The 21,932-nt window shown below is 35.6% G+C and overlaps 4 protein-coding genes and 1 pseudogene across 5 annotated transcripts; all 5 read left to right on the top strand.

The window, feature by feature from the left end:
• The first annotated feature begins 1,445 nt into the window (after positions 1–1,445).
• LOC125587807 (uncharacterized protein At4g04775-like) lies at positions 1,446–2,987 on the top strand. Its single transcript, XM_048759002.1, has one exon. It carries the CDS (start codon positions 2,318–2,320, stop codon positions 2,828–2,830), a length of 513 nt encoding a protein of 170 aa, XP_048614959.1. The 5' UTR covers positions 1,446–2,317; the 3' UTR covers positions 2,831–2,987.
• A 333-nt stretch (positions 2,988–3,320) lies between these two features.
• On the top strand, positions 3,321–3,911 carry LOC125587108 (glutathione S-transferase T3-like). The gene has a single exon (XM_048757254.1). The coding sequence runs from the start codon at positions 3,321–3,323 to the stop codon at positions 3,909–3,911; it is 591 nt and encodes a 196-aa protein (XP_048613211.1).
• A 190-nt stretch (positions 3,912–4,101) lies between these two features.
• LOC106400100 (putative E3 ubiquitin-protein ligase XBAT35) lies at positions 4,102–9,939 on the top strand. 2 transcript variants are annotated; one of them, XM_048759001.1, is made up of 8 exons: positions 4,111–4,633; positions 7,104–8,005; positions 8,090–8,176; positions 8,259–8,561; positions 8,642–8,750; positions 8,841–8,891; positions 9,036–9,121; positions 9,203–9,939. In XM_048759001.1, the coding sequence occupies exons 4-8, from the start codon at positions 8,415–8,417 to the stop codon at positions 9,707–9,709; spliced, it is 900 nt and encodes a 299-aa protein (XP_048614958.1). In that variant the 5' UTR covers positions 4,111–4,633; positions 7,104–8,005; positions 8,090–8,176; positions 8,259–8,414; the 3' UTR covers positions 9,710–9,939. The 2 variants fall into 2 exon arrangements, with proteins under 2 accessions (XP_048614957.1, XP_048614958.1); XM_048759000.1 differs by having other exon boundaries at positions 4,102–4,633; positions 8,841–9,121.
• A 1,492-nt stretch (positions 9,940–11,431) lies between these two features.
• LOC125587806 lies at positions 11,432–20,462 on the top strand (annotated as a pseudogene).
• BNAC05G19070D (uncharacterized protein At1g24000) lies at positions 20,326–21,548 on the top strand. Its single transcript, XM_013840691.3, has 2 exons — positions 20,326–20,604; positions 20,695–21,548. The coding sequence occupies exons 1-2, from the start codon at positions 20,499–20,501 to the stop codon at positions 20,961–20,963; spliced, it is 375 nt and encodes a 124-aa protein (XP_013696145.1). The 5' UTR covers positions 20,326–20,498; the 3' UTR covers positions 20,964–21,548.
• The last annotated feature ends 384 nt before the right edge of the window (positions 21,549–21,932 follow it).

Raw genomic sequence — 21,932 nt, 5'->3', positions numbered from 1 at the left:
CATCTGATGGATGAGCAATTTCTCTGTCGCTGTTGTGTTCACCATGCCATCTTATAGTCTCGACAGTATGTTTGGATTGGTATAACCTCTTCAGTCGGTCTGTTATTGGCAAGTACCACATTCTCTTATACGGGATTTTAGTTTTTCGACTTGTTTCTTGAAACCGTGGTTTGTGACAGAATCGACAACTAGTACGATCAACATCCCTTCTCCAGTATAGCATACAGTTGTCGATGCAAACATCTATCATTTGATAGGGCAAACCCAACCCATAAACTAATAGGTAGCTGGTGAAAGGTTATCTCCCGGCAATATATCTTTCACAAAACCAGCTATCGCATCAACACAATCTTCGCTTAAGTTATAATCTGTTTTAATAGACATCATCCTTGTTGCAGCTGAAATAGGTGAAATACCATCTCTACAACCATCATATAACAGCTGTTTTGCTCCATATAACATATCATAAAATTTCCGCGCTTCAAAGTTTGGTTCCTCCACTCTAAACCTGTCTTCAACCATTTGAATAGTTCCTATAGGTTCATCTAAGTCACCTTGTTGTTCTCCTAAACCCCCCCCCCCCCCCCCCCCCCCCCCCCCCACGTTATTTTCTTCACTAGCACTACCGAAATTCACCATTGAATCAGTTTCACCATGCGAATACCAAACTTTATAGCCCACCATAAATCCTCTACTATATAAGTGCCTCCATACACCACTAACTGTACCAAATCTACGATTTTGACAAACTTGACAAGGACTGTACATCTTACCCGTTTCCAAAGCCCTCTGCTGGTTTGAGGCAAATGACATGAATTGTTGAAGACCTTCCACAAACTCTTCTGTCACAAGTCCAGTAGATGGATCTTGATGATTGTGATCCATCCAAGACCTAAAATATTCATTATGATTTGAGGAAGACATTTTGTATTGTGGAGAATTGTTTTTTAGAGTTGAATCTGTGAATGAGCGAGGACCGTGGTTTTGATATTTAAAGACAAATTTCTGACCGACTTTTGACCGTTTCTGACCGATTTCCAACGGCTATAAAAACTTTCGAATTTTGGTTAGAAATCCTTTGGAAATTTCTGACCGATCTCCGAGGACCGTTGTCGGTCGGAAATTTCTGACCATTTTTTGTCGAATTTGTAGCCGTTGGAAAGTTCTGACCAAATTACATTTCCGTTGCAAATCTGCCGGAAATTTCCGACCAAAAAGTATCGGTCAGAAGCTCGGTCAGAAAAAACCTTCTTTCTTGTAGTGATTGTTACTGGCAAACAAGCTGACTCAGTAATAACATTTTTGGTATAGAGCAAGAGTCTGCACCGTCAGACTCCACTTGGAGTTCCTTATCGAAAACAATATTGTTCCTTAGTTAACCTAAGAGCATGCGCAACGGGGGATGACCCCGAATCCTTAGCGGTTAATGGTCCCTTTAGTTTTAATATAATAATAATATTAAGCTTAATAAACGTAAGGATTGGTCCGTAATTAGGTGGTTGACGGACTCGATCCTTGTGTTACGTGTCCGAATTTGAGTGGACCGGGCCGCTTTTGTGTTTCGTATGGGGGAAAAAAATGGGTCAATTCGACCGAAGCAAAGAAAAAAAAAATCCTCTCGACGGCGATTCTCTCGACCCACCATCGCGATTGGTCTCCCTCGGATCCTCAAGGTAAATAGAAGGCTTCTCTTCTAGATTAATCGATTTAGATTAGTTTGCATCTTGTTTTCCTCTCAATCTAGGGTTCGGTTTTGTTTATTCAATCGATTTGGGGATAGTTTCGTTTCAAAATTAGGGTTTGAAAACGATTTGGGTATAAAACGATTCGGGGATTTGGGGATTGGTTCGTTTCAATCGATTTGTTCTTACGGGTTCAAAACCCATTTTGGTTCCGATCGATTTAGGGTTTTGAAAACCCAAGTTTCTTCCTTTCGATTTAAGTTCCATTCGATTTACGATTTGGGTTGTTCTTGTTTGTTCTTACGGTTTCAAAATCGCAATTTTCTCCTTTCGATTTAGGGTTTCAAAATCCCAAGTTTGTTCCTTTCGATTTTGGTTCGATTCTATTTACGATTTGGGGTTCTTCTCGTTTCTTCTTATACGGATTAAAATTCAATTTTATTACGGATTCAAATTCATTGATGGTTCCATTACATTTACGGTTTTCACAAAGTCTCGGTCGATAAGTTTGTCTGTCTTTTTCGATAAGTTTGTGTGTCTTTTCTGTTTCAAAATCCATGCTAATCTGTGCTCTTTGTTTCTCTCTTTCGTTGCTCTAATGCTCTGTGAATATTATTTCTTGCAGGTTAACAAAAATGGGACAATATAGCTACAGCCAGCCGTCCTCATCATCAGAGGACTTGGACATAACCTCACTTCTCGAAGCAGAAGCTCAGTTGTACGCGGATGAAGCTCAGAGTAGCTTCGATATGGCAGAGCCGGTTCAGTACCAACCTCAACCCGAGGCTGATGATGGAATCCCGACGATATGCTACTGTGGGGGTGAGCCGGTTGTTGCAACAGCCTACACTGAGAAAGATCCAGGACGAAGGTACTTCACCTGCGACAATGTCGATGATGGAGACTGTCACATCTGGAAGTGGTGGGATGTCGCGGTCATGGACGAGATGAGGGACTTTCAGACACAGCTAAGGCGGCTTAAGGAAGAAGGTACTGAGAGTGAGCAGAAGCTACTGCTGCTAGAGAAGACTGTATATGAGTTAGGAAAGGAGAATTCACAAGTTAAGCTATTGGTGTGCCTATTAGTTTTAATAGGTTTGGTATTCTTGGTTCTGCGTGGTAAGTTAAACTCTTTGTGCTTTTCATAATTGATTATGCAATAGTATTATAACATTTGACTTCTTTATGTTATGTGTTTGCAGGAGTAGGTTCAAAGGCTTCAAACGGGAGTGTGTTATCACCTCACGAGTGGCTGTATATGTAAGGTACGATGCTTTTTACCACTTCACAGTGTATTTTCTATATTCTATATTGGTTGAATGGTGTTTATTGGTTGAATAAAAGCTAATAAGATTGTATTAATGTGATCGTGTTAATAAATGCTAGTGAATTGCTTTATATCTTCCCAACCCGTCTGATTTGATTGGTTTTAAATGTTCTACGTTTAGAAATAGGTTCCCGAACGCGGTCTGTTGCTAGTATAGTACTTAGTAGGATACTCTAGTTGTTAAATGCATGTAGTTTACTTCCTATCTTCCTAACTGCTCAGATTTGATTGGCTTTAATTGTTTAATAAATATAGATGGCTTACTTAAGGCTTTGTGTAACTACTAGAGTAACACAGAGCATTAGCTAACCATGGCTAACTCGTCTGGTTTTTCAAACCTTCTTCGTAGTCAAATTCCAGTAGACCTTGATTCACCCGAACCTTTTTGGTTCGGGTCCCAAGTTCCTGATGAGTCTCCTAGCCAAGTTCCTGAAGAGTCTGGTGTTAAGGAGAGGAGGAAATATTCTCCCAGAGAGGATAAGATCCTTATTGGTGCTTGGCTTAACACCAGTAAGGACCCTGTCGTCGGCAATGAGCAGAAAGCTGGTGCTTTCTGGAAGCGTATTGTAGAGTACTACAACGCAAGCCCTCACCTCGTTGGGCAAATACCGAGGGAGATTACTTCTTGCAAGCAGAGGTGGGCTAGGATCAACGAGCAAGTATCCAAGTTTACTGGATGCTATGATGCGGCTCTGAGGGAGCAGAGAAGTGGCCAAAATGATGATGATGTGATGAAAGCTGCCTTAGACATATTCTTCATCAAGTACGGCTACAAGTTCACCCTGGATCACTGTTGGAGGGAGCTGAGGCATGACCAGAAATGGTCGTCCACCTATGTGGCTAAGGATGGTGGAAAGGAAAAGCGGAGGCAAGGAAAAGCGGAGGCAAGTGTTGGGGGTTGATAGAGAAGAAGAGGACGTGGGAGAACCAGAAGCTAGACCTATCGGGGTAAAGGCTGCGAAAGCTGGCAGTAAGAAGAAGAAGAGTGGTAGAGAAGAGGAGTTGTCAAAGCTACATGGCGTGTTAGAACTGAAGGAAAAACTCTCTAGGCATAAAGTCCTTGATCGCTTGCTCGCGAAGAAAGAGCCACTGTCTGAGATGGAAACATCGCTAAAACTCAAGCTAATGTCTGAAATGTTATGATGTGTTGTTTGAGGTTGTGTTTACATGCTCAGTACTTGCTTAGTAGTTGCTTGATAATGTGTGTAAAGTGTGTAATGTGTTGTTTCAGGTTGTGCATTACAGCTATACTAACTGTTGTGTAATATGTTGTTTCAGGTTAATGTCAAGATGTCACGGGAGAAGAGGAGTTGTCAAAGTCTTTTGGTCTTTAGCTAAGGTGAAGTTGTCACGGGTGCATTTGGAGATGTGAAAACATTTTGGTCTGTAGCTCATGTGAAAGCATTTTGGTCTGTAGCTCATGTGAACAAGTCACTTTATGTAGTATAAGTACTAGGCATGCATCTATTTAGCTTTGTATCTCGTTCTCCTTGTTTCTTCATTATCAAAACTTGCATCACCTTTTCTCTTTGTATGATATCGAAGAGACTTGTAATATTTTTCTACCAAGAGTTGATCCTCTTGATTCTCTTTATAACCATCCGATCACACTGTTATACTTCTGGTTAGTACACTTGTTTAGTTATGTTTACTTTGCTTCACTTGCTTTATGTATACAATTAGTAATAGAAGTTTATAAACTGAAGCAAGTATAGAGTATACAAGTTAATATGCAACCCAAAAATTTACATACAAGTTAATAAACTGAAGCAAGTATAGAGTATACAAGTTAATATGCAACCCAAAAATTTACATACAAGTTAATAAACTGAAGCAAGTAGTAAGCAAGACAAAACCAACCACCTAGTATTAATTAGTAATAGAAGTTTATAAACTGAAGCACGTAATAACCCGAAAATATTTATACAATTTTTGTATTAATTTAAAATTCTTATACAATTTAGATGGATAAATTCTTGTGTGAATAAAAGTAGGAACTAAGATTTGGAACTAAAATTTGGAAGTAAAAATTGGAACTAAAATATTTATTACTTACATGAGGGATACCTAATAATGTCGTCATCATCATCATCATCTGATGAGCTTGAAGAAAGATTGGACGAAGTTTTCGACGAAATCCTCGAAGATACGTACAACGATATGGTGAATGCCCAAACCAATAATCAACGGAGACGTGCTTATGTAGAACGAAACCGTGAAGCAGGCCACAACCGTTTATGGCATGACTACTTCAGCGAAGACTCGACATACTCGGCACAGTTATACAGACGACGTTTCCGCATGAACAAAGATTTATTCATGCGTATTGTCCATGAACTCTCAGAGAACGTTCCGTTCTTTCAACATAGACAAGATGCAACCGGGAGGTTTGGTCTTTCTCCACTTCAAAAATGTACGGCAGCAATTAGTCAGCTTGCTTATGGTTCTGCGGCTGACACGGTTGACGAGTATCTCCGTCTTGGTGAGAGCACAACAATTTTGTGTTTACATAAGTTCACTGATGGAATCATCCGGTTATTTGGAGATGAGTATGTACGAAGACCCACACCGGAGGATCTTCAACGACTACTCGATATTGGAGAGAGCCGCGGGTTTCCTGGGATGGTCGGGAGCATTGATTGTATGCATTGGGAGTGAAAAAATTGCCCAACCGCTTGGAAAGGACAATACGCACGTAGATCAGGAAAACCGACAATTGTATTAGAGGCTGTAGCTTCACACGATCTTTGGATATGACACGCCTTTTTTGGTCCTCCAGGTACCTTAAACGATATCAATGTCCTCGATCGGTCTCCTGTTTTTGATGACATTTTAGAAGGTCGGGCCCCCAGGGTAAAGTACGTGGTCAACGGACACACATATAAGTTGGCGTACTACCTCACAGACGATATATATCCAAAATGGTCAATATTTATCCAATCTATCACACTCCCTCAATGTCCTAAACAACAGTTATTTGCTAAAGTTCAAGAAGCAACCCGAAAGGATGTGGAGCGGGCTTTTGGAGTACTACAATCCCGGTTTGCGATTGTGAGAAACCCGGCTCTTTCAATGAACAAAGCAAAGATAGGGAAGATTATGAGAGCATGTATCATACTACACAATATGATAGTCGAAAATGAACGAGATGGATACAATCGTTACGATATATCTGAATTTGAAGAAGGAGACGTCACCAGAAGTTCAGAGGTCGAAACCGAGAGGCCTACAAATCTGAATAATATGTTTCCCAATCGGAATGATCTTCATGATAGGCATATGCATGAACGATTGAAGAATGATTTAATCAAAAATATTTGGAACAAATTTGGTGATGAAGATTAATAATTAGTTTATCTTTATATTTAATCATTGTATCTTTATTTTTAATCAATGTATCTTTATATTTTATCTTCTAATAAATAAAAATTAAATTTCACTTAAAAAAAAATATTTTTTTATTCTTAAGGACTCCTAATCGGAGATCACCATTGGACACACCATTTTTACTAGAGTCCTTAACTATTAAAAAAAAAATATATATACTAAAATAATGGTAAGACTCCAAGAAGGAGTCCATTGCATATGCTCTAAAGCGAACTTGTAAATCATGTTTGCGGTTCTCCCATCTTTTGTTTTACGTACACAAAAATACACACATCAAAAAATAAATGGATTAATAGGTTCTCAAAATTAATTAGTGGGTACAAAGTTGAAATAATTTATGGTATATGGACTATTTAACAAAACTTAGCAAACTATGAGGAAACATAAAATACAAGGGGGCTAATTGATAACTATTAGAGGAACACGGAAAATGAATAGAAAAAATGAGTTGGAATAAAATTGTATGAATGATAATTTTTTATCAAATTAATGAGGATTTTTTTTTTTTTTTTATAATTCTACAATAAAAGGAATGATAATGAATAGAAATAAAAACTATATCTCATAAATAGTAAAATATTTTTAAAAAATGATAAAGAATGTAGTGTTTCTGTTCATTCCTTTGGTCACAGTTTAAAGTATTCCTTTGGTCACAGTTTAAAGTCAAATCTTAACTTGGAACTGACTTGACTTTCTCTGCAAGATAGGAATGAAATCCCTCATCAAGACCCATAACAACGAGCGACTTGGCCAAAATAAGTTGACCCAACCGAGTTAGATCAGTAGCGTGTTAAAGGTTTTGGGAGGAGAAGTATAAAGAGGGAAGGAAGAGGGAAGGTGAAAAGATCTGAAATGTAGACAAGGCCAAGAAGGACTAAAATTAGGGTTTATCAACAATAAAATGTATTCTTGAAATCCAGAAATCATTCTTAAAACTCCAATAGTCATACCAAACACTGATTAAACATGTCTCATTAAATATTATTCTTCTTCTCTTATCATTTCCTGAGAAAACTCAATTTTTTCTTCTGGTTTTGATAATCAGCGAAGGAACAATGGGGAAAAAGAAATCGAAAGGGGAATTGTTGTATGAGCAAGCGAGCTATAACGAGTTTCAAAAACAAGTGAGCTATGATAACTCTGAAAGCATTCGAGCTCTTCATCGCCAAGGAGCAGACCTCGAGGTTCAATATCGTTATTTGATTGATTGTTGAATTTCTCGTAAATTAGGGGTTTTAATCGTAATTTTTGTGTGTGATTTTGGGATTTAGTGGATGGATAGAAAAGGCAGAACGCCTTTGATCATGGCATGCAGGTTTCATGAGCTTTATTATGTCGCCAAGACTTTGATCGAGTTAGGCGCCAATGTTAATGCTTATTGTCCAGGTACTTAAAGAGTTACTTAGCAACAGATAGAACGTTGAGTTATAAGCTAATGTGGTCTCTCTCTCTCTCTCTCTCTCTCTCTCTCTCTCTCTCTCTCTCTCTCTCTCTCTCTCTCTCTCTCTCTCTCTCTGTCGTTGGTTATCAGCTCGCCATGCAGGGGCTCCTCTGCACCATGCTGCTAAAAGAGATCTTTTCCCAACTGTTGAGTTGCTTCTTTCACATGGTAGTAAGTGTTTGCTCTCATCTCTTACATACAACTTGTTGACTTTGAGTTTAATATCCTTTTTTTATCTGATGTTTTTGGCAGCAAATCCACTTGTTCTCAATGATGATGGTCAAACACCACTTGAGGTCGCTAGAGACAAAGGGTTTACTATTGTCGTGTAAAATTGAGGTATGTTCTTTTTGTTTGTTGCTGACTTGTAGGTGATGGATATGATTCTTTTGTGGATTGTTAACTATTTTGGGTTTTGTAGAACCACATCTGCTTGTTCTCTGGTTGGATGCGTGAGTTTTACGGCCCTGCCTATCTTGATTCTCAGAATCAGTTTCCTTCAAAAAGAGTGTGAGTATCCATTATAAGTCAATTTTAGCATCTGTCTTCGGTTATACGTGCAGTTAACTCTGTTAGTATGCACAAAAAATTCGTTTCTTTTGCACATGGCTATAAATCATCTCTAAAGCTAATGATATTCAGATGGGTAGTCGTCGTACCAACTAGATCAAGAAATCCTGCCCAGCCTTTGAAGTTGGAGGTGGTTGTATATGATTGTTCACTGGTACGATGATCAGTAATATTAACAATTCAGAGAACAAGTTCAGGACGTTTTACTTTCTATGTGTTTTGAGTGGTAAACAGCCTACTGCCAAGCCACGGACAGTGATGCCGTTGTGGAAAGCAAACTTGGAGGAACCAATAACGGACCAGTCTGATATCTCAGTGATGATCATTGTCAACGAATCCACAAGTAATTTCTTGCTATACTTTTTTATATGCTGTTCACATGCAACCTCCTGCTTTGTAGATGATGATGATTGAACTTTATTCTGGTGGATAGTCCTAAGCCGCTGGAGACAAAGACTAAAACGTAGGAATGAAGTTTATACGCGTAAGTCTGTCCACTGTTTAGTTGCTAGCAACCATCCTTTGTTCATATCAGAAACTTTTTACCTTCGTGATGTAAATAGATCACTCTATTTTATCTGCTCTTGCGTTAAAATATTTGTTAAGTTTTTCCTCTCTTTTATTACAGAAACACATCTTAGACTTGCCCCCTCCACTAAAGGGGACGAACAACAGCTTAAGTGGTTCTGTGATGCATGTAAAGGAATTCCACAGGTATTAGCCATTGTATTTACAGAGATTTCTTGTTTCATTTCATAGGTCTTTGGATTTATATAATGAAACTCTCATGGACAGCCTCGTCGAGTCTTTCTCCAAACAGCACCGTCTGCGCATCATGCTATGAGTGAGACACCGAATGCCATTCACCATTCCGTTGGTGAAGAAAGTTCCTCAACTGCACCACCTCCTCCTCCTCCTTCCTCAGGAAAAGCAAGCACATCGGTTCTCAATAGCCAGGAAAGTGTTATTCTACATGAACATTCACCATCAGCTCCTCCATTGACAGATGATCACATAGAAACCTTAGAGGATGGTCCCGTTCATTACCCAACTATCGACTCAACACCTGTCGATGTCCCATCTTCTTCTCCTCTACCAGCTTCAGCAGAGGGTGAAAAGAAAGAAGACGGGAGCTCTGGACAGTGTTCTATATGTCTCGACGCTCCATCTGACGTGGTTTGTGTCCCGTGTGGACATCTCGCAGGATGCATGTCTTGCTTGATTGAGATCAAATCCAACAACGGGAGATGTCCTGTCTGTCGCGCCAAGATTGATCAGATCATTAAACTGTACCGTGTCTGAAATAGACAGGTACTACATGAACTCACATGGGATCATCTCTCTCATTCATTGTATTGTGAGGTTAAAGCTTTCCAACCATTGAAACTCTCTTTCTCTATTACTCAACCAAGATCAATAACCATGTTTCTATGTGGTTGTTAAACAATACTTTTATACATGGAGTTGTAAAACAGTACCTATGTTTTGTATATGTGGTTTTGGATGAAAGAATGTAACAGGTATTCATACTATATTCTATTTTAGTTTATATTTGATTGTATAAAATATTGGAGTATAATACTAGGTTGAGACACACGCTTTGTGTTGAATAAGAAGTATATAAAAATTATGTATCAAATGTTGAGTTGTTCAATCTAGATTGTGGTCCGGTCTCGGTTCGGATTTTTGGTATTTTACTCTACAAAAATTTGATATCTGTTATGAACCAGTTTGTGGATGGCTCATAACCAAGAGATTATGATTTGTAATCTTTCCATTTATCTATGACGGTGTAATCTCCTATATAAGGAACCTCTATGTTATGAATAAAGATAGACTTTTCCATTACTTTTATAACACGTTATCAGCATGAAACTCTAAATCCCTAAGCTAATACCCAAATCGAAAAATCCTAAAACCCTAACCCTAGCCGGCGATCCGACGAACCCTAAACCCCGATCGCGTCTCTTGTTCCTGCATCTGTTCCAGCTCGCGTCCCGTTCGTGTCCAGCTCGCGGTTCAACTCCTTTGGTGGTCCGATTCAACAATCATCTAAGGTTAAAAGGAAATTCAAAACCTAAGAATCCATAATCGAACATGGATTGATTGATAAAGAATGAAACCCTAAAACTCTAATCTTTATGAATCAAAACCATAGGGTAATAGATCAAAAATCCTAATTGAGTAAATCGAAGCTCTAAAAGTTCAATACCCCAAACCCTAAATCTTGTTCCTACATGATTAAAACCCCAAATCGGTTTTTACAAGTTAAAATCCGATAAACTCTAACCCTATATCTATAAACCCTAAATAATATAAGTATCAGAATTAATTATACTCAAATCACATATTAAAACCCTAATCGAATATTTTGAAATCAAAACTGTTTTCGGTTTTGATCATTGAGGTTTTAAATCTGACTGAATCTGATGCTATGTTGCTAGAATTGTTTGACCGTTAAATTGATAGATTTATTTTCTCATCCTGCTTGGTTAATTATTCATCTGATTTAAAATTGTTTAAACCGACCAGCCTGTTAAAACATTGATTGAATTCAATAGGTTGCTAGGTTGCTTTGCTTATATAATTCGATAGGTTGATAGATTGATTGAGGTTTACTTGTTTAAAATCTGAATGATCTGATTGCATGATTCTTGAGGTTTAATATCATCTGCTATGATTGATAGTTTTGTAATCTGATCTGTTTTAAATAGATACCCTAAATAATCTGTATGATAAGTTATATTGATCTGATTTGGATGTCTTTGAGAATTGAGAATCTGTATGCTAGGTTGATAGATTCATGATAAAATCTAATGTCTTGAGGTTTAAGATTGTATGCTAAGTTTGATTAAATTGATTGATCGGATTATATGTTTTCGAAGTTTGATAAATTTGGGTACTAGATAAATTATTTACACATGGTTTATGCTAAATACCAATCAGCCTTGAAACTGATTCATTGAAATTCATGCTTGAAATCTATATTCTAGTATTGCTAAAATCAGCCTTGAAACTGATTCAATGAAATTCATGCTTGAAATCTATATTCTAGTATTGCTAAAATTAGCCTTGAAACTGATTGAGTGATTAATAAATCTTTTTACTAGTTTTGCTAAAATCCATTGATTGTTAAACCATAATTGCATGATTAATTGAATCCGTTTTTGCTAGTCTTGATAAACCATAATATTATGAGCACATAGAAATAGTATTGCTGAGACTTGCTAGAAATTGACTGACTGATTAAATGCCTTTAAGATTGATAGTCTCATTGTCCTCACAAGATTGAAATCTGAATTGATTGTTTTTAAGAGTAAGGCCGCATGAAAATTATACCTAAATATTGAGTGATATATGATTTGAGATGTCGAAAATCAACCTGGATTTTGCTGCCCTAAATCTCTCTGGAGATAACTATTTACGGTGGGCATTGGATACAAAGATTATCCTAAAGTCAAAAAGACCTGGTGAATGTATCATAGAAGGCAATAATGCCAATGAGAAAGATTGATACAAAGCAATATTAATTATTAGCCATCATCTTATTAAGAGTCTCAAAGATCAGTATCTGACTATAGAGAATCATCTAGACCTTTGGACAGAGTTAAAAATCGAGATATGATCACCAAAGAACGGTGTTATTACCAAATGCTCTATTTGATTGGAGAAATCCCAAAATCCAGGACTATAAGTCTGTGGGTGAGTGTATTGCTAGCTGGACAAAATAATGGATTACTGATGAGAAACATTGAATTTAGACTTCCTGGATTAACCCCATTACCTGATACCAATAAGGCCGCATAATAAAAAAAAAAGGTAACCACGTCCAGAATGATAGACCACACGGTCATGGCCGTGGAGGGTGGAAAGGACGTGGCCATGGCCACTATAACACATTTGGCCGTGGGAATCACTATGGCAGAGGCCAAATCAGTGTGCCATAGATGTGGAATGGGGAACCATTGGACTAAGATATGAAGGACTCCCAAACATTTTTGTGACCTCTATCAAAGAGAGTCTGAAAGGGAAGAATCTTGAAACCCACTTGGTCTATAAAGATGGTGAAAATAATTTCGAACATGATCAAGATGATCTTATGGAATATGAGACTTATGATTGCCTAAAAGAATCAAGTTGATAATCTGATTTCGACATCAAACTTGTGTGATTTCTTTGCTTGTATGCTTTCTCTGATTTTTATCTCCTTGAATTTATTTCTATTACATTGCCTGCTTAGATTAAATGAATGAATGATTTTTCTATATGAGTACACTGAAAAACGCCAATATAAGTACTAAAGCAGGTATCGCCAGTCTGAAAGAAGACTATGGCTAGGCTAATATATTATTGCCTAAGGGTATGCTTCTAGAAATCAATGATGCCTTATATTCACCCAGCTCTAAGAGCAAGAGCTGCCTATTAAGTTTTAAATATATAAGAATGAATGATTTCCATATTGAAACAATGGGCGAAGAAAACAAAGAGTTCCTTCAGATATATGTATAAAATCGCCCAAGGCCATAATAAGTCTTAAAGACTATACCTGCATTCTCTACTGACCTAGACTATGCATAGATCAGTATGATAGAGGCTAAAAGCCTGCAAAAATATACACTTTATGGCACGACCAGATTGGCCATCCTGGTCCAAATATGATGCAAAAATTGATATTCAAAAGGCACACATTAAAAGATAAGAAGAGTTATCCCAAAGAATCTCACGTGTGTAGCATGTACACAAGGGAAACTCATTAGGCCATCACCAGTAAAACGGCTACAAGCCCTTTTTTCATAAATAAAGACTATATGTCTAGATAATACTGGTGAATACATGTCCCAAGCGTTTAAATGATTATGGTATGTCCATGGGGGTAAGTGTGGACAATTCTGTGATACATGTCCATACCAAGAACGGCTTGGCCGAAATCTTTTAAAACACAAATAGATGATTGATAGACCATAACTTATGAGGTCAAAACTCCCATTCACAGCTTGGGCCACACGAAATTTACATGCACCTAAGTTAATACACATCAGGCCATTTAGTGAGCATAGATATCCCCTATCACAATTATTAACGGGTCAAGAGCCAGACATACCCCATCATAAAACATTTGGATGTGTTGTGTATGTACTAATTTCTCCATCACAGAGAACTAAGATGAGACCTCAAAAGGAGGATGGGGATATATGTTGGATATGATTCTCCCACAATAATAAAGTACTTTGAGTCAACTATGGGTGATTATATTTGAGGCCAGGTACACTCATTATTTTAAGACCAGGAGGAGAAAAAAATAATAAAGCTGGTAAAAGAAATAGAATGGAATCAACCATCAATGTCTTGGCAAGATCCTCGGACTAAAGAATGTGAAATAGACGTCCAAAGATTATATATTTACAAAGCTAGCTAATCAAATGCCAGACACATTTGCTGACCCGAAAAAGAATGACTAAGTCATATATAAACCAGCTTGTAACGCACCAACGAATTTGATGTCCAAGAATAGACACAGTCAAGTTGCTACAGAGTCTAGACAACGTATGAAACGTGGTAGACCAAATAGGTTCCAAAAGATAAGAATCCCCAGAAACAAAAGAAAGGTGCAGAGAATGATAATCAAAATCCAAATCGGAGGTTACTAAGGAAACCATCCCAGACATGGAGATAAGGCCTGCCGGCTCTAAGGTACAGGTACCAAACAATGTAGCTTAGGACGCCAAGTTGCAAAGTATTAAAGGTCCTGATAATAATGAATCTCAATCGATTATATCATGTCTGGAACATAATGGAACCAATAAGGAATGTCGACATAAGATGATTTATTTGCATACAATGTAGCACTTGAATTTATGAATATAAGCGAGGATCATGAACCCACTTCAATATAAGAGTGTGCACTCGTAGAACAGATTGGATTGAATGGAAACGTGGGGTTAAATAGTTTAAGGTAGAAAGGTGTATTTGGCCATATGATTAAGACGCCATATGATGTTAAAACCAGTGGATGTAAATGAGTCTTGTGAGGAATAGAAATCGTGAGATATAAAGCTGATGTTGCACAAGGATTCTCACAAAGACCAGTAATAGATTATGAGGAGACATACTCCCATATGGTGGATGCAACTACTTTTAGATTTCTCATAAGTCTGGCTATATAAGAGAGAAAATTAGACTTGCAGCAAGTTGATGTAGTGACTGCATATTTATATGGTCCACTGGATAATGAAAGTACTAGAGGGTATTGAGCTGAAAATACAGCAAGTTCTCGAGAACAATATTGATAATCATCAAAGTATATGATCTGAATATCCTAGAAACCTCTGGATACAATTTTCCAAACAGTTGAATATCTCAAGAAAGAGTTTGAGATGAAAGATCTTGGAAAACAAAGTTTTGTTTGGGATTACAGCTTGAGTACATTAACAATGAAATCCTTGTGTATCAAATAGTATATACAGAAAAGGGTACTCAAGAGATTTAATATGGACCAGTCTCACCCATTATCTAGTATATGGGCGTTAGATCACTTGTTTTGGACACTGATCCATTCAGTCCAAAGGTGGACGATAAAGAAGTCCAATTAGTCCTGAGATAGACGATGCAGAAGTCTTGTTTTAGACACTGATCTGATTGGTCCATAAGAAGGACGATGAAGAAGCCTTTGATTTTGGTTTATTTTATACTAACCAGCCCAAAGAGGGGTTATTTGGTTTTGTTGATTTGTTTTCAGACAAGTTATGTTTTACACATGGTGGTACACGCATATCACAGCAACATCATCCAAGATTTCGTGTGTGTGTATTTGAGGTCGATGACTCAATATGTTCGATCAGATTATGGCAAGGCCGATGGTAAAGAAGAACCAACTATCATGTTCGAGGACGAAGCATATTCTGCCCAAGATCTTCATCACCCACGGATTGCAGAAAATTGGAGAGGTCCAATGGACCTTCAGTAATGTCCAAATCAGGAGGGGTAATGTGTGTTGTACTCTTTTTCCTTCACCATGGTTTTGTCCCAATTGAATTTTTCTGGTAAGGTTTTAATGAGGCAACATTAAAGCACATTACAAGCTCTAAATGGTTATGGCATCCAAGGAAGAGTGTTATGAACCAGTTTGTGGATGACTCATAACCAAAATATTATGATTTGTAATATTTCCATTTATCTATGACGGTGTAATCTCCTATATAAGGAACCTCTATGTTATGAATAAAGATAGACTTTTTCTTTACTTTTATAACAATATCATATTAAACACATCTATTTTGGTTTGGTTCATTTTATATACGGTCGGTTTTCGGTTTATTCATTTTTTTACCAAAAAACTTGAACTATATATATTTTTATAACATATTGTCAATTTAACTTTGTATGATTAAAAACTGAATTTATTAAAAAATGCTCTAATTTTTAAATAGAATATATTATATTTTATTTAACTATTAAAATAATTATTAAATAAATGATAATTATTATAGATTCGTAAGATGAAAATAAAAGAGATTAATAATATACTAAATTTTAACACAAATGTATGTCAATGAAAGCCTTTATTTAAAATTAACCAATTATTCAAATTAGTGTCTTAAATATCAAGATCATATCAATAAAGTAAACTATGTATATATAATTATATTATGTAATTTACATATATACTACTATGAATAATCAACATAAACCATATAATTATAATATGTAATTTACATACAACTATACTACTATATTTTAACAAATCTATTTATTTGGTTTATATGGTTTGAGCGGTTTATATACCGAACAATATCCATATACCACGAGTTTTTAAAATAAAATCAATTTGGTTTATACAATGTTATCAAATCCAAACCACTTTTTATATTCGGTTTTCCCCTAAGACAATGCAGTTAGATTCCATTGTCGTATTAGACAAGTAAAACTATAAGAAACACACAGGAGCAGAGGTAGAAAGTTAACATAGTTGAATAAATAGAGGAGAAAGTTGGACAGAAAACCTAAGAGTAAGAGCACTCATTAGAAGTATCTCACACAATTTCTGAAAGTACAAGTGTTTAGTATGTTTGGGTTATTTTGTTCATAAACAATACGATAATATATATGCATGGATCGTTGTTCAAACAAAAAATGCATGGATCATCTGGTCTCTAATACTAGACATAAAAACTTTCTAATGTTTTGAAGTTCAAATGAGCGACTAAACTTGTGTACAAGTAGTAGAAACACTAGAACTGAGAGTTGAATGACACACAAAAAAAACTTACAGATGGTAGTAAGTAGTGACCGAAGTGTTACATAACGACTGATAACGTTTAGAGTTATTCTTGGGTTCACCCCCTAGGGTGAACCTTTAGGTTCACCAACCAATAGAAAATTGTCATTTTAAATCTAGTATCTTTTAATTAAGGAAACCAAATAACTTGTCAAATTATATTATTTTTTCAAAATAAAATTTAAAAATAAATAAAAATAATATATAAAAAACGAATTCAAAAAAAAAAATGTTGTCAACAAAACACTAAACCCTAATACTAAACCCTAAACTCTAATCCTAAACCCTAAATCCTTGGGTAAACCCTAAATCTTTGGGTAAACCCCTAAACCCTTGGAAAAACACTAAACATGTTGTCAACAAAACACTAAACCCTAAACTCTAATCCTAAACCCTAAACCCTTGGGAAAACCTTAAACCCTTGGGTAAACCCTAAACTCTTGGGTAAATCCTAAACCCTTAGGTAAACCCTAAACCCTTGGAAAAACACTAAACATTTGGATAAATTCTAAATTCTAAATCTTAAACACTAAACTCTAAATCTTAAAAATAAATATTTTTTTTAAATAATCTTTTTTTAGAACTATTGTTATTTCTCTTTATTTAATTTTTTATTTTTTATTTTAAAAGCATAATATAATTTGGTAAGTTATTTTGTTTCCTTAATTAAAAGATATTAGATCTAAAATGACAACTTTCTATTGGTTGGTGAACCTAAAGGTTCATCCTAGAGGGTGAACCCAAGAAAAAGTCTAACGTTTATAGTATTACAGTTTGCTGCTGACAAAAAAAAGTATTAAAGTTTGCATATATCAAACACATTCTACACAAGAAAATGTATTAAGTTAAAGACTTAAGAGTTAAAAATATGACCATCATCTATACGAAAAGTACGTCATCACATACCACATCACATATTAATGCATCGAAAATAAGTGACGAAGATGATGTTTAAGTAAAATAAACATATTTCAAATGAAATATATATAAATAATAATATTTTCGTGAATTAATTTTAAACTTTTACGGTGAATAGGGAAAAACAAAAACTAAAAAAATGATTAGTTTTGTGTTTGACCACAATTTTTACGTTACTTTTTAGAGAAACCCCATGATCTATGCCATGAATAATATAATTTGTATGCCATAAATAATATAATTTTTAAAATTATGATCTTGCACTATAGCCAGATTAGAACTTCAAATAAATCTTCGACTTCTATTCATAAATTTATAATCAAAAAGCTAGAAATTTGTATAGCTATAATTGGAAAATGATAATTGTAATAAATGATTTCTTATCAAATTATATGTATAGAAACAATTAGGAAATGTGTGAATCTAAGAATTAAATTCTGTACAAAAATTAAAAATACATAAAACATTGACAAATTAATAATTTCCGTTCAATATTTTTTAATCAATAGAAAAATAATTTTGCGATTACAAAGAGTATGTAAAAATCTAGCTACTATTGAATTCGTTTTAATATTAAGTTGGAAATTAATTCTCTTTAAAGTTTGGTTAGTGTGTACATATTTGGTTTTAAGTTTTTATTAAATTTTGATTCGGGCTTTAAGAGTGCATGGTTAATTTTGTACAAGAAGTATTTATTTAAATTATGAATTTTATGCATGTGTATTTTAGTAAAGTTTGTACATTTTTTTAAAAATAAATGAAATGTGCATGGTTTTTTTTGTTGGTTTTGGTTTAAGCAAAGGCAATAGAGATCTCCATTCACTTTCTAAATGGGATACCGTAAGTCTTGAACCACAAGGTTACTCATTTGTTTTGTGTTTTTAATAACCTGAACCACAAGCAGGGGCGGTCCTGGAAATTTTGGGACCATAAACAAAAATAAAATTGGGGGCCAAATCTATAACTTTATATCAAAGAAGAAACTCGGCTGAAAACAGAAAACAAAAAGGAAGATGAATAAAGAATCTTGAGATAGAGAAATAGAAAGAAAAATAAAGCTTTTATTAAATATCTTAAATTTTTATTTTATTTTTTATATTAATCGTGGATCCTATTTTTTGGTTATGATATTACTGAGTTTTTTTTCATTTGTTTCGTAGCAAAACTTCTTTTTACATAGCATAAGACTTAGTATAATTTTGAAAAATAATTATAACAATTTTTCAAACAAAATTTGGAGGGCTTTTATGAATGGGGTCCCAAGGCCTAAGCTTCAACTCGCTTTGTCCAGGAAAGCCCCTGACCACAAGTTTACTCCTTTGTTTTGTTTTCATATTAAAATTGCCATATTCTATTGCAAGTTCTGATTTGTCCAAACTTAATATTAAAATGCAAATGACAAGAGATAAGAGAGAGAAAACGAGAAACAATTATCGAATTCGCCAACTTTTAAAATATTTTCTTGCGAGTTGTTTTTTTGTTCGTTGGTTATATTTCGCTTTCTTTAGATTTTTATTAATAAAAAATAAAATATACTTTTCTTTTGTCAACGTTTTTGTTTCATAAAAACGAAAACCTAAAAACGCAATTTTACAAACAGACCCAATTACATTTCGGCCCAAACAAAGCCTGTAATTTTAAAGATAATGATGAAGAGCATGTTTGACACGTAGTCGACGCGTGGCTTCGTCTCTTCAACCCATGGAAAAAAGGGCGGTGCCGGAAAACTCACCGGAATCCTGACCATTTTCATCCCAATTTGATTGAGGCTGCTTGTATGTACTTCTCGCCTTCAACCGCCGTCAATCTCCAGATTTTCTTCTCTAGTTGTTAAGAGCTTTAGATGAAACAAGATTAGAATCTTGTCGGAACGCTGACCCTTATGGCAACTCCAACTCTTCTAGATTCCGGTTTCAAGCTCCAAAGCAAGATCCAAATCTCAGGTCTTGAATCATCGCAGATACTTCACTTTAATCACGAAGCGAAGCTTGACACCACTTTTGAGTCAAGAACTAAGCGTTTCTAACAAAGAGAGAACTCCAACCTGTCAATCTAACAGAGTAAAACAATAATCCAGAAGGAGAAGAACTAAGTTAGATCTTTATTTGTGTTCAATCCAAACTAGAGAAAGATAAGAGTGAAAAGCTAATCTTATTTGATTGAAACTAACATCCCAAAATCGTCTAAACGAAAAGAAAATTCGCCAATGGGAAACTAAAAATAGCCTAAAGCTAAGAACAAAATCGATCTAGAGATCGAAAAGATATTTTACAACAAAAAGAAAGACTTTCTCCTCTAGAAAATGTCTCTCTTGTGAAAGATAATATTATAGTATAGTCGAAACTCAAAACTGGTGCTCTTATCCCTAAAAGACAACTCACAGTAAAAATGACGTTCCCACTTAATATTTTGTTGATTTTCTTCTTTTCATCTCTGTGGGGTCAATCAAGGAGTATGCAGCTGAACTTTCGGTGTGATCCAGATCGGTAATGTGAGGAGTGGGAGAGAAATCGCCGGCCAACCGTTGTGAACAGTGACAGTGATGGTGATCAACACGTGCACCTCTCTTCAGGAGCACGTGACTCTGTCTTTTAGTGTGTTTTTTCTTGTGAACCCTGTCGTGTCGAGCCATGGCTTCTACTCCCACAAGGACACACGTGTTTTCTGATTAAAGGGCAGACTATTCCAACGGGAACCACCGCTCACTTCACAGACGCCGGCCAGTCTTACATCTTCAGACCAGTTGGTTCCACGGTTGAGACAAGTAACCATCAGAGAAGTAGAAAAACGTTAACTAATGCAAATTTCATCTCTATATATAAACATCATCATCAAAAGGAGGAGTATAATATCACTTCATAGAAATATAATAGTAAAAGATAACAAAAAAAAAATAGAATGGCGCTACATGGAGATTCTTCCGGCGAGTTTGACACCAAGTCTCCGGCGGACAAGTTATTTACATCTTTCACCGACGACATAAACAACACTTTTGACATCATATGTAAATCATTTTTAACTCTTTCACGTTTCATTCTTATTTATTGATCTTCTTCATCAAAACCCTTAATTATTTGATGTTCTTTCACCTTAGCGAATGAGAAAATCACTGAGTATGTGGGGTGGGAGAAAAGAACAGTGACGCTGAGTATGAGTGGAAATCTTGTCTCGGATAGCTACAAGAAGTTCAAAGCAACCATCACGGTAACTCCCAAGGCATACGAGGCCGATGGTAGCCGCGTGTTGTGGACCGTCGAGTTCGAGAAGATCCGCCATGACGTCGAAGATCCAGTGTGGATCATCGACAGTCTTATCAATTACTTAAAGGAGATTGATGGAGTCTTAATATATAGTCTTTTCTAAATGAACTGGAACCTAAATATGTGTTGTCTACGTTCGCCATATTGGGATGTATGAACTACGTTTGAAGATTTGTAATCCTTCATAATGAACAAATGATTTGGGAATCAAAGACCTCCTTTGTTATCTCCTCTTGGTCTTAGTCTCTTATAGTTTCCATTTTCCATCTCCGTCGGACTAAAATCTGAATTAGAACCAACCCTCAATATGAAACGGCCGGTTCAAGTACCTGGTAAACGTTGTATTACTATATCTGAACCGAATTCAAGGAACCCAAACTGAAGGATTATGTTTCTTACTATTGTTTACTAGGGGTATAACCCCCGCGCAAGCGCGGAGCCGGATAAGTTATTTATAGTTGTGTAGTTTTGTGTACGGGATTTTGTCGTTTATTTTTTTTTCCACTTTTGTTTTCCCGTGTTGTATATAATGGTGATGAACATAACATTTGGAAGTCACACAGTTTGATTAAGTTGATATAAGAATGACCGGCGAATTCATATGCATTATTTTCGTAATGATTTGATCGACCATTAGCTTTATTAGCGCTTTCATGTTCAAAATATAAAGTTTATGAAGTTGTTTAGTATTTACTTAGGTAGTTATTAGTATATAAAACAAATAGTGTAAGGAACAAAATATAAAATTTGAATTCAAAAAATTAAACAATTTATCGAACAATAAATTAAATTATTTTCTTATTTTACCTAAATTAATTTCAAAAATATAGAATTGTAATAAACTGTTTTTTAAAAAAAATTAATAACTCTTGAAAAATTTATAAAATTATACGGTTGCAAAATTATTTATTTTTAGAGTTTTACTCGACTTTGTTAAAAATAGTTTATGGTGGATAAAAAAAATGTCAGAAATAGGTAAACCAAAAAAATACACCACTGGCAAATCTTGTATGAGTTAGAACTCGTCGACGTTTCATTAATAATCCAAAATAGAAATAAAATCTCCGAACAG

The sequence above is a fragment of the Brassica napus genome, chromosome C5, assembly GCF_020379485.1.
Source record: "Brassica napus cultivar Da-Ae chromosome C5, Da-Ae, whole genome shotgun sequence".
Lineage (NCBI taxonomy): Eukaryota > Viridiplantae > Streptophyta > Magnoliopsida > Brassicales > Brassicaceae > Brassica > Brassica napus.
This window is presented reverse-complemented; position numbering and strand designations above follow the sequence as displayed.

Bases quoted from the DNA above. Each gene is read 5' to 3' on its own strand.
- LOC125587807 (XM_048759002.1), top strand. From the start codon at position 2,318: ATGGGACAATATAGCTACAGCCAGCCGTCCTCATCATCAGAGGACTTG.
- LOC125587108 (XM_048757254.1), top strand. From the start codon at position 3,321: ATGGCTAACTCGTCTGGTTTTTCAAACCTTCTTCGTAGTCAAATTCCA.
- LOC106400100 (XM_048759000.1), top strand. From the start codon at position 8,415: ATGCACAAAAAATTCGTTTCTTTTGCACATGGCTATAAATCATCTCTA. The intron at 8,751-8,840 runs GTAATTTCTTGC...TCTGGTGGATAG, and splicing joins CATTGTCAACGAATCCACAA to TCCTAAGCCGCTGGAGACAA. The intron at 9,122-9,202 runs GTATTAGCCATT...TCTCATGGACAG, and splicing joins CATGTAAAGGAATTCCACAG to CCTCGTCGAGTCTTTCTCCA.
- BNAC05G19070D (XM_013840691.3), top strand. From the start codon at position 20,499: ATGGCGCTACATGGAGATTCTTCCGGCGAGTTTGACACCAAGTCTCCG. The intron at 20,605-20,694 runs GTAAATCATTTT...CTTTCACCTTAG, and splicing joins CAACACTTTTGACATCATAT to CGAATGAGAAAATCACTGAG.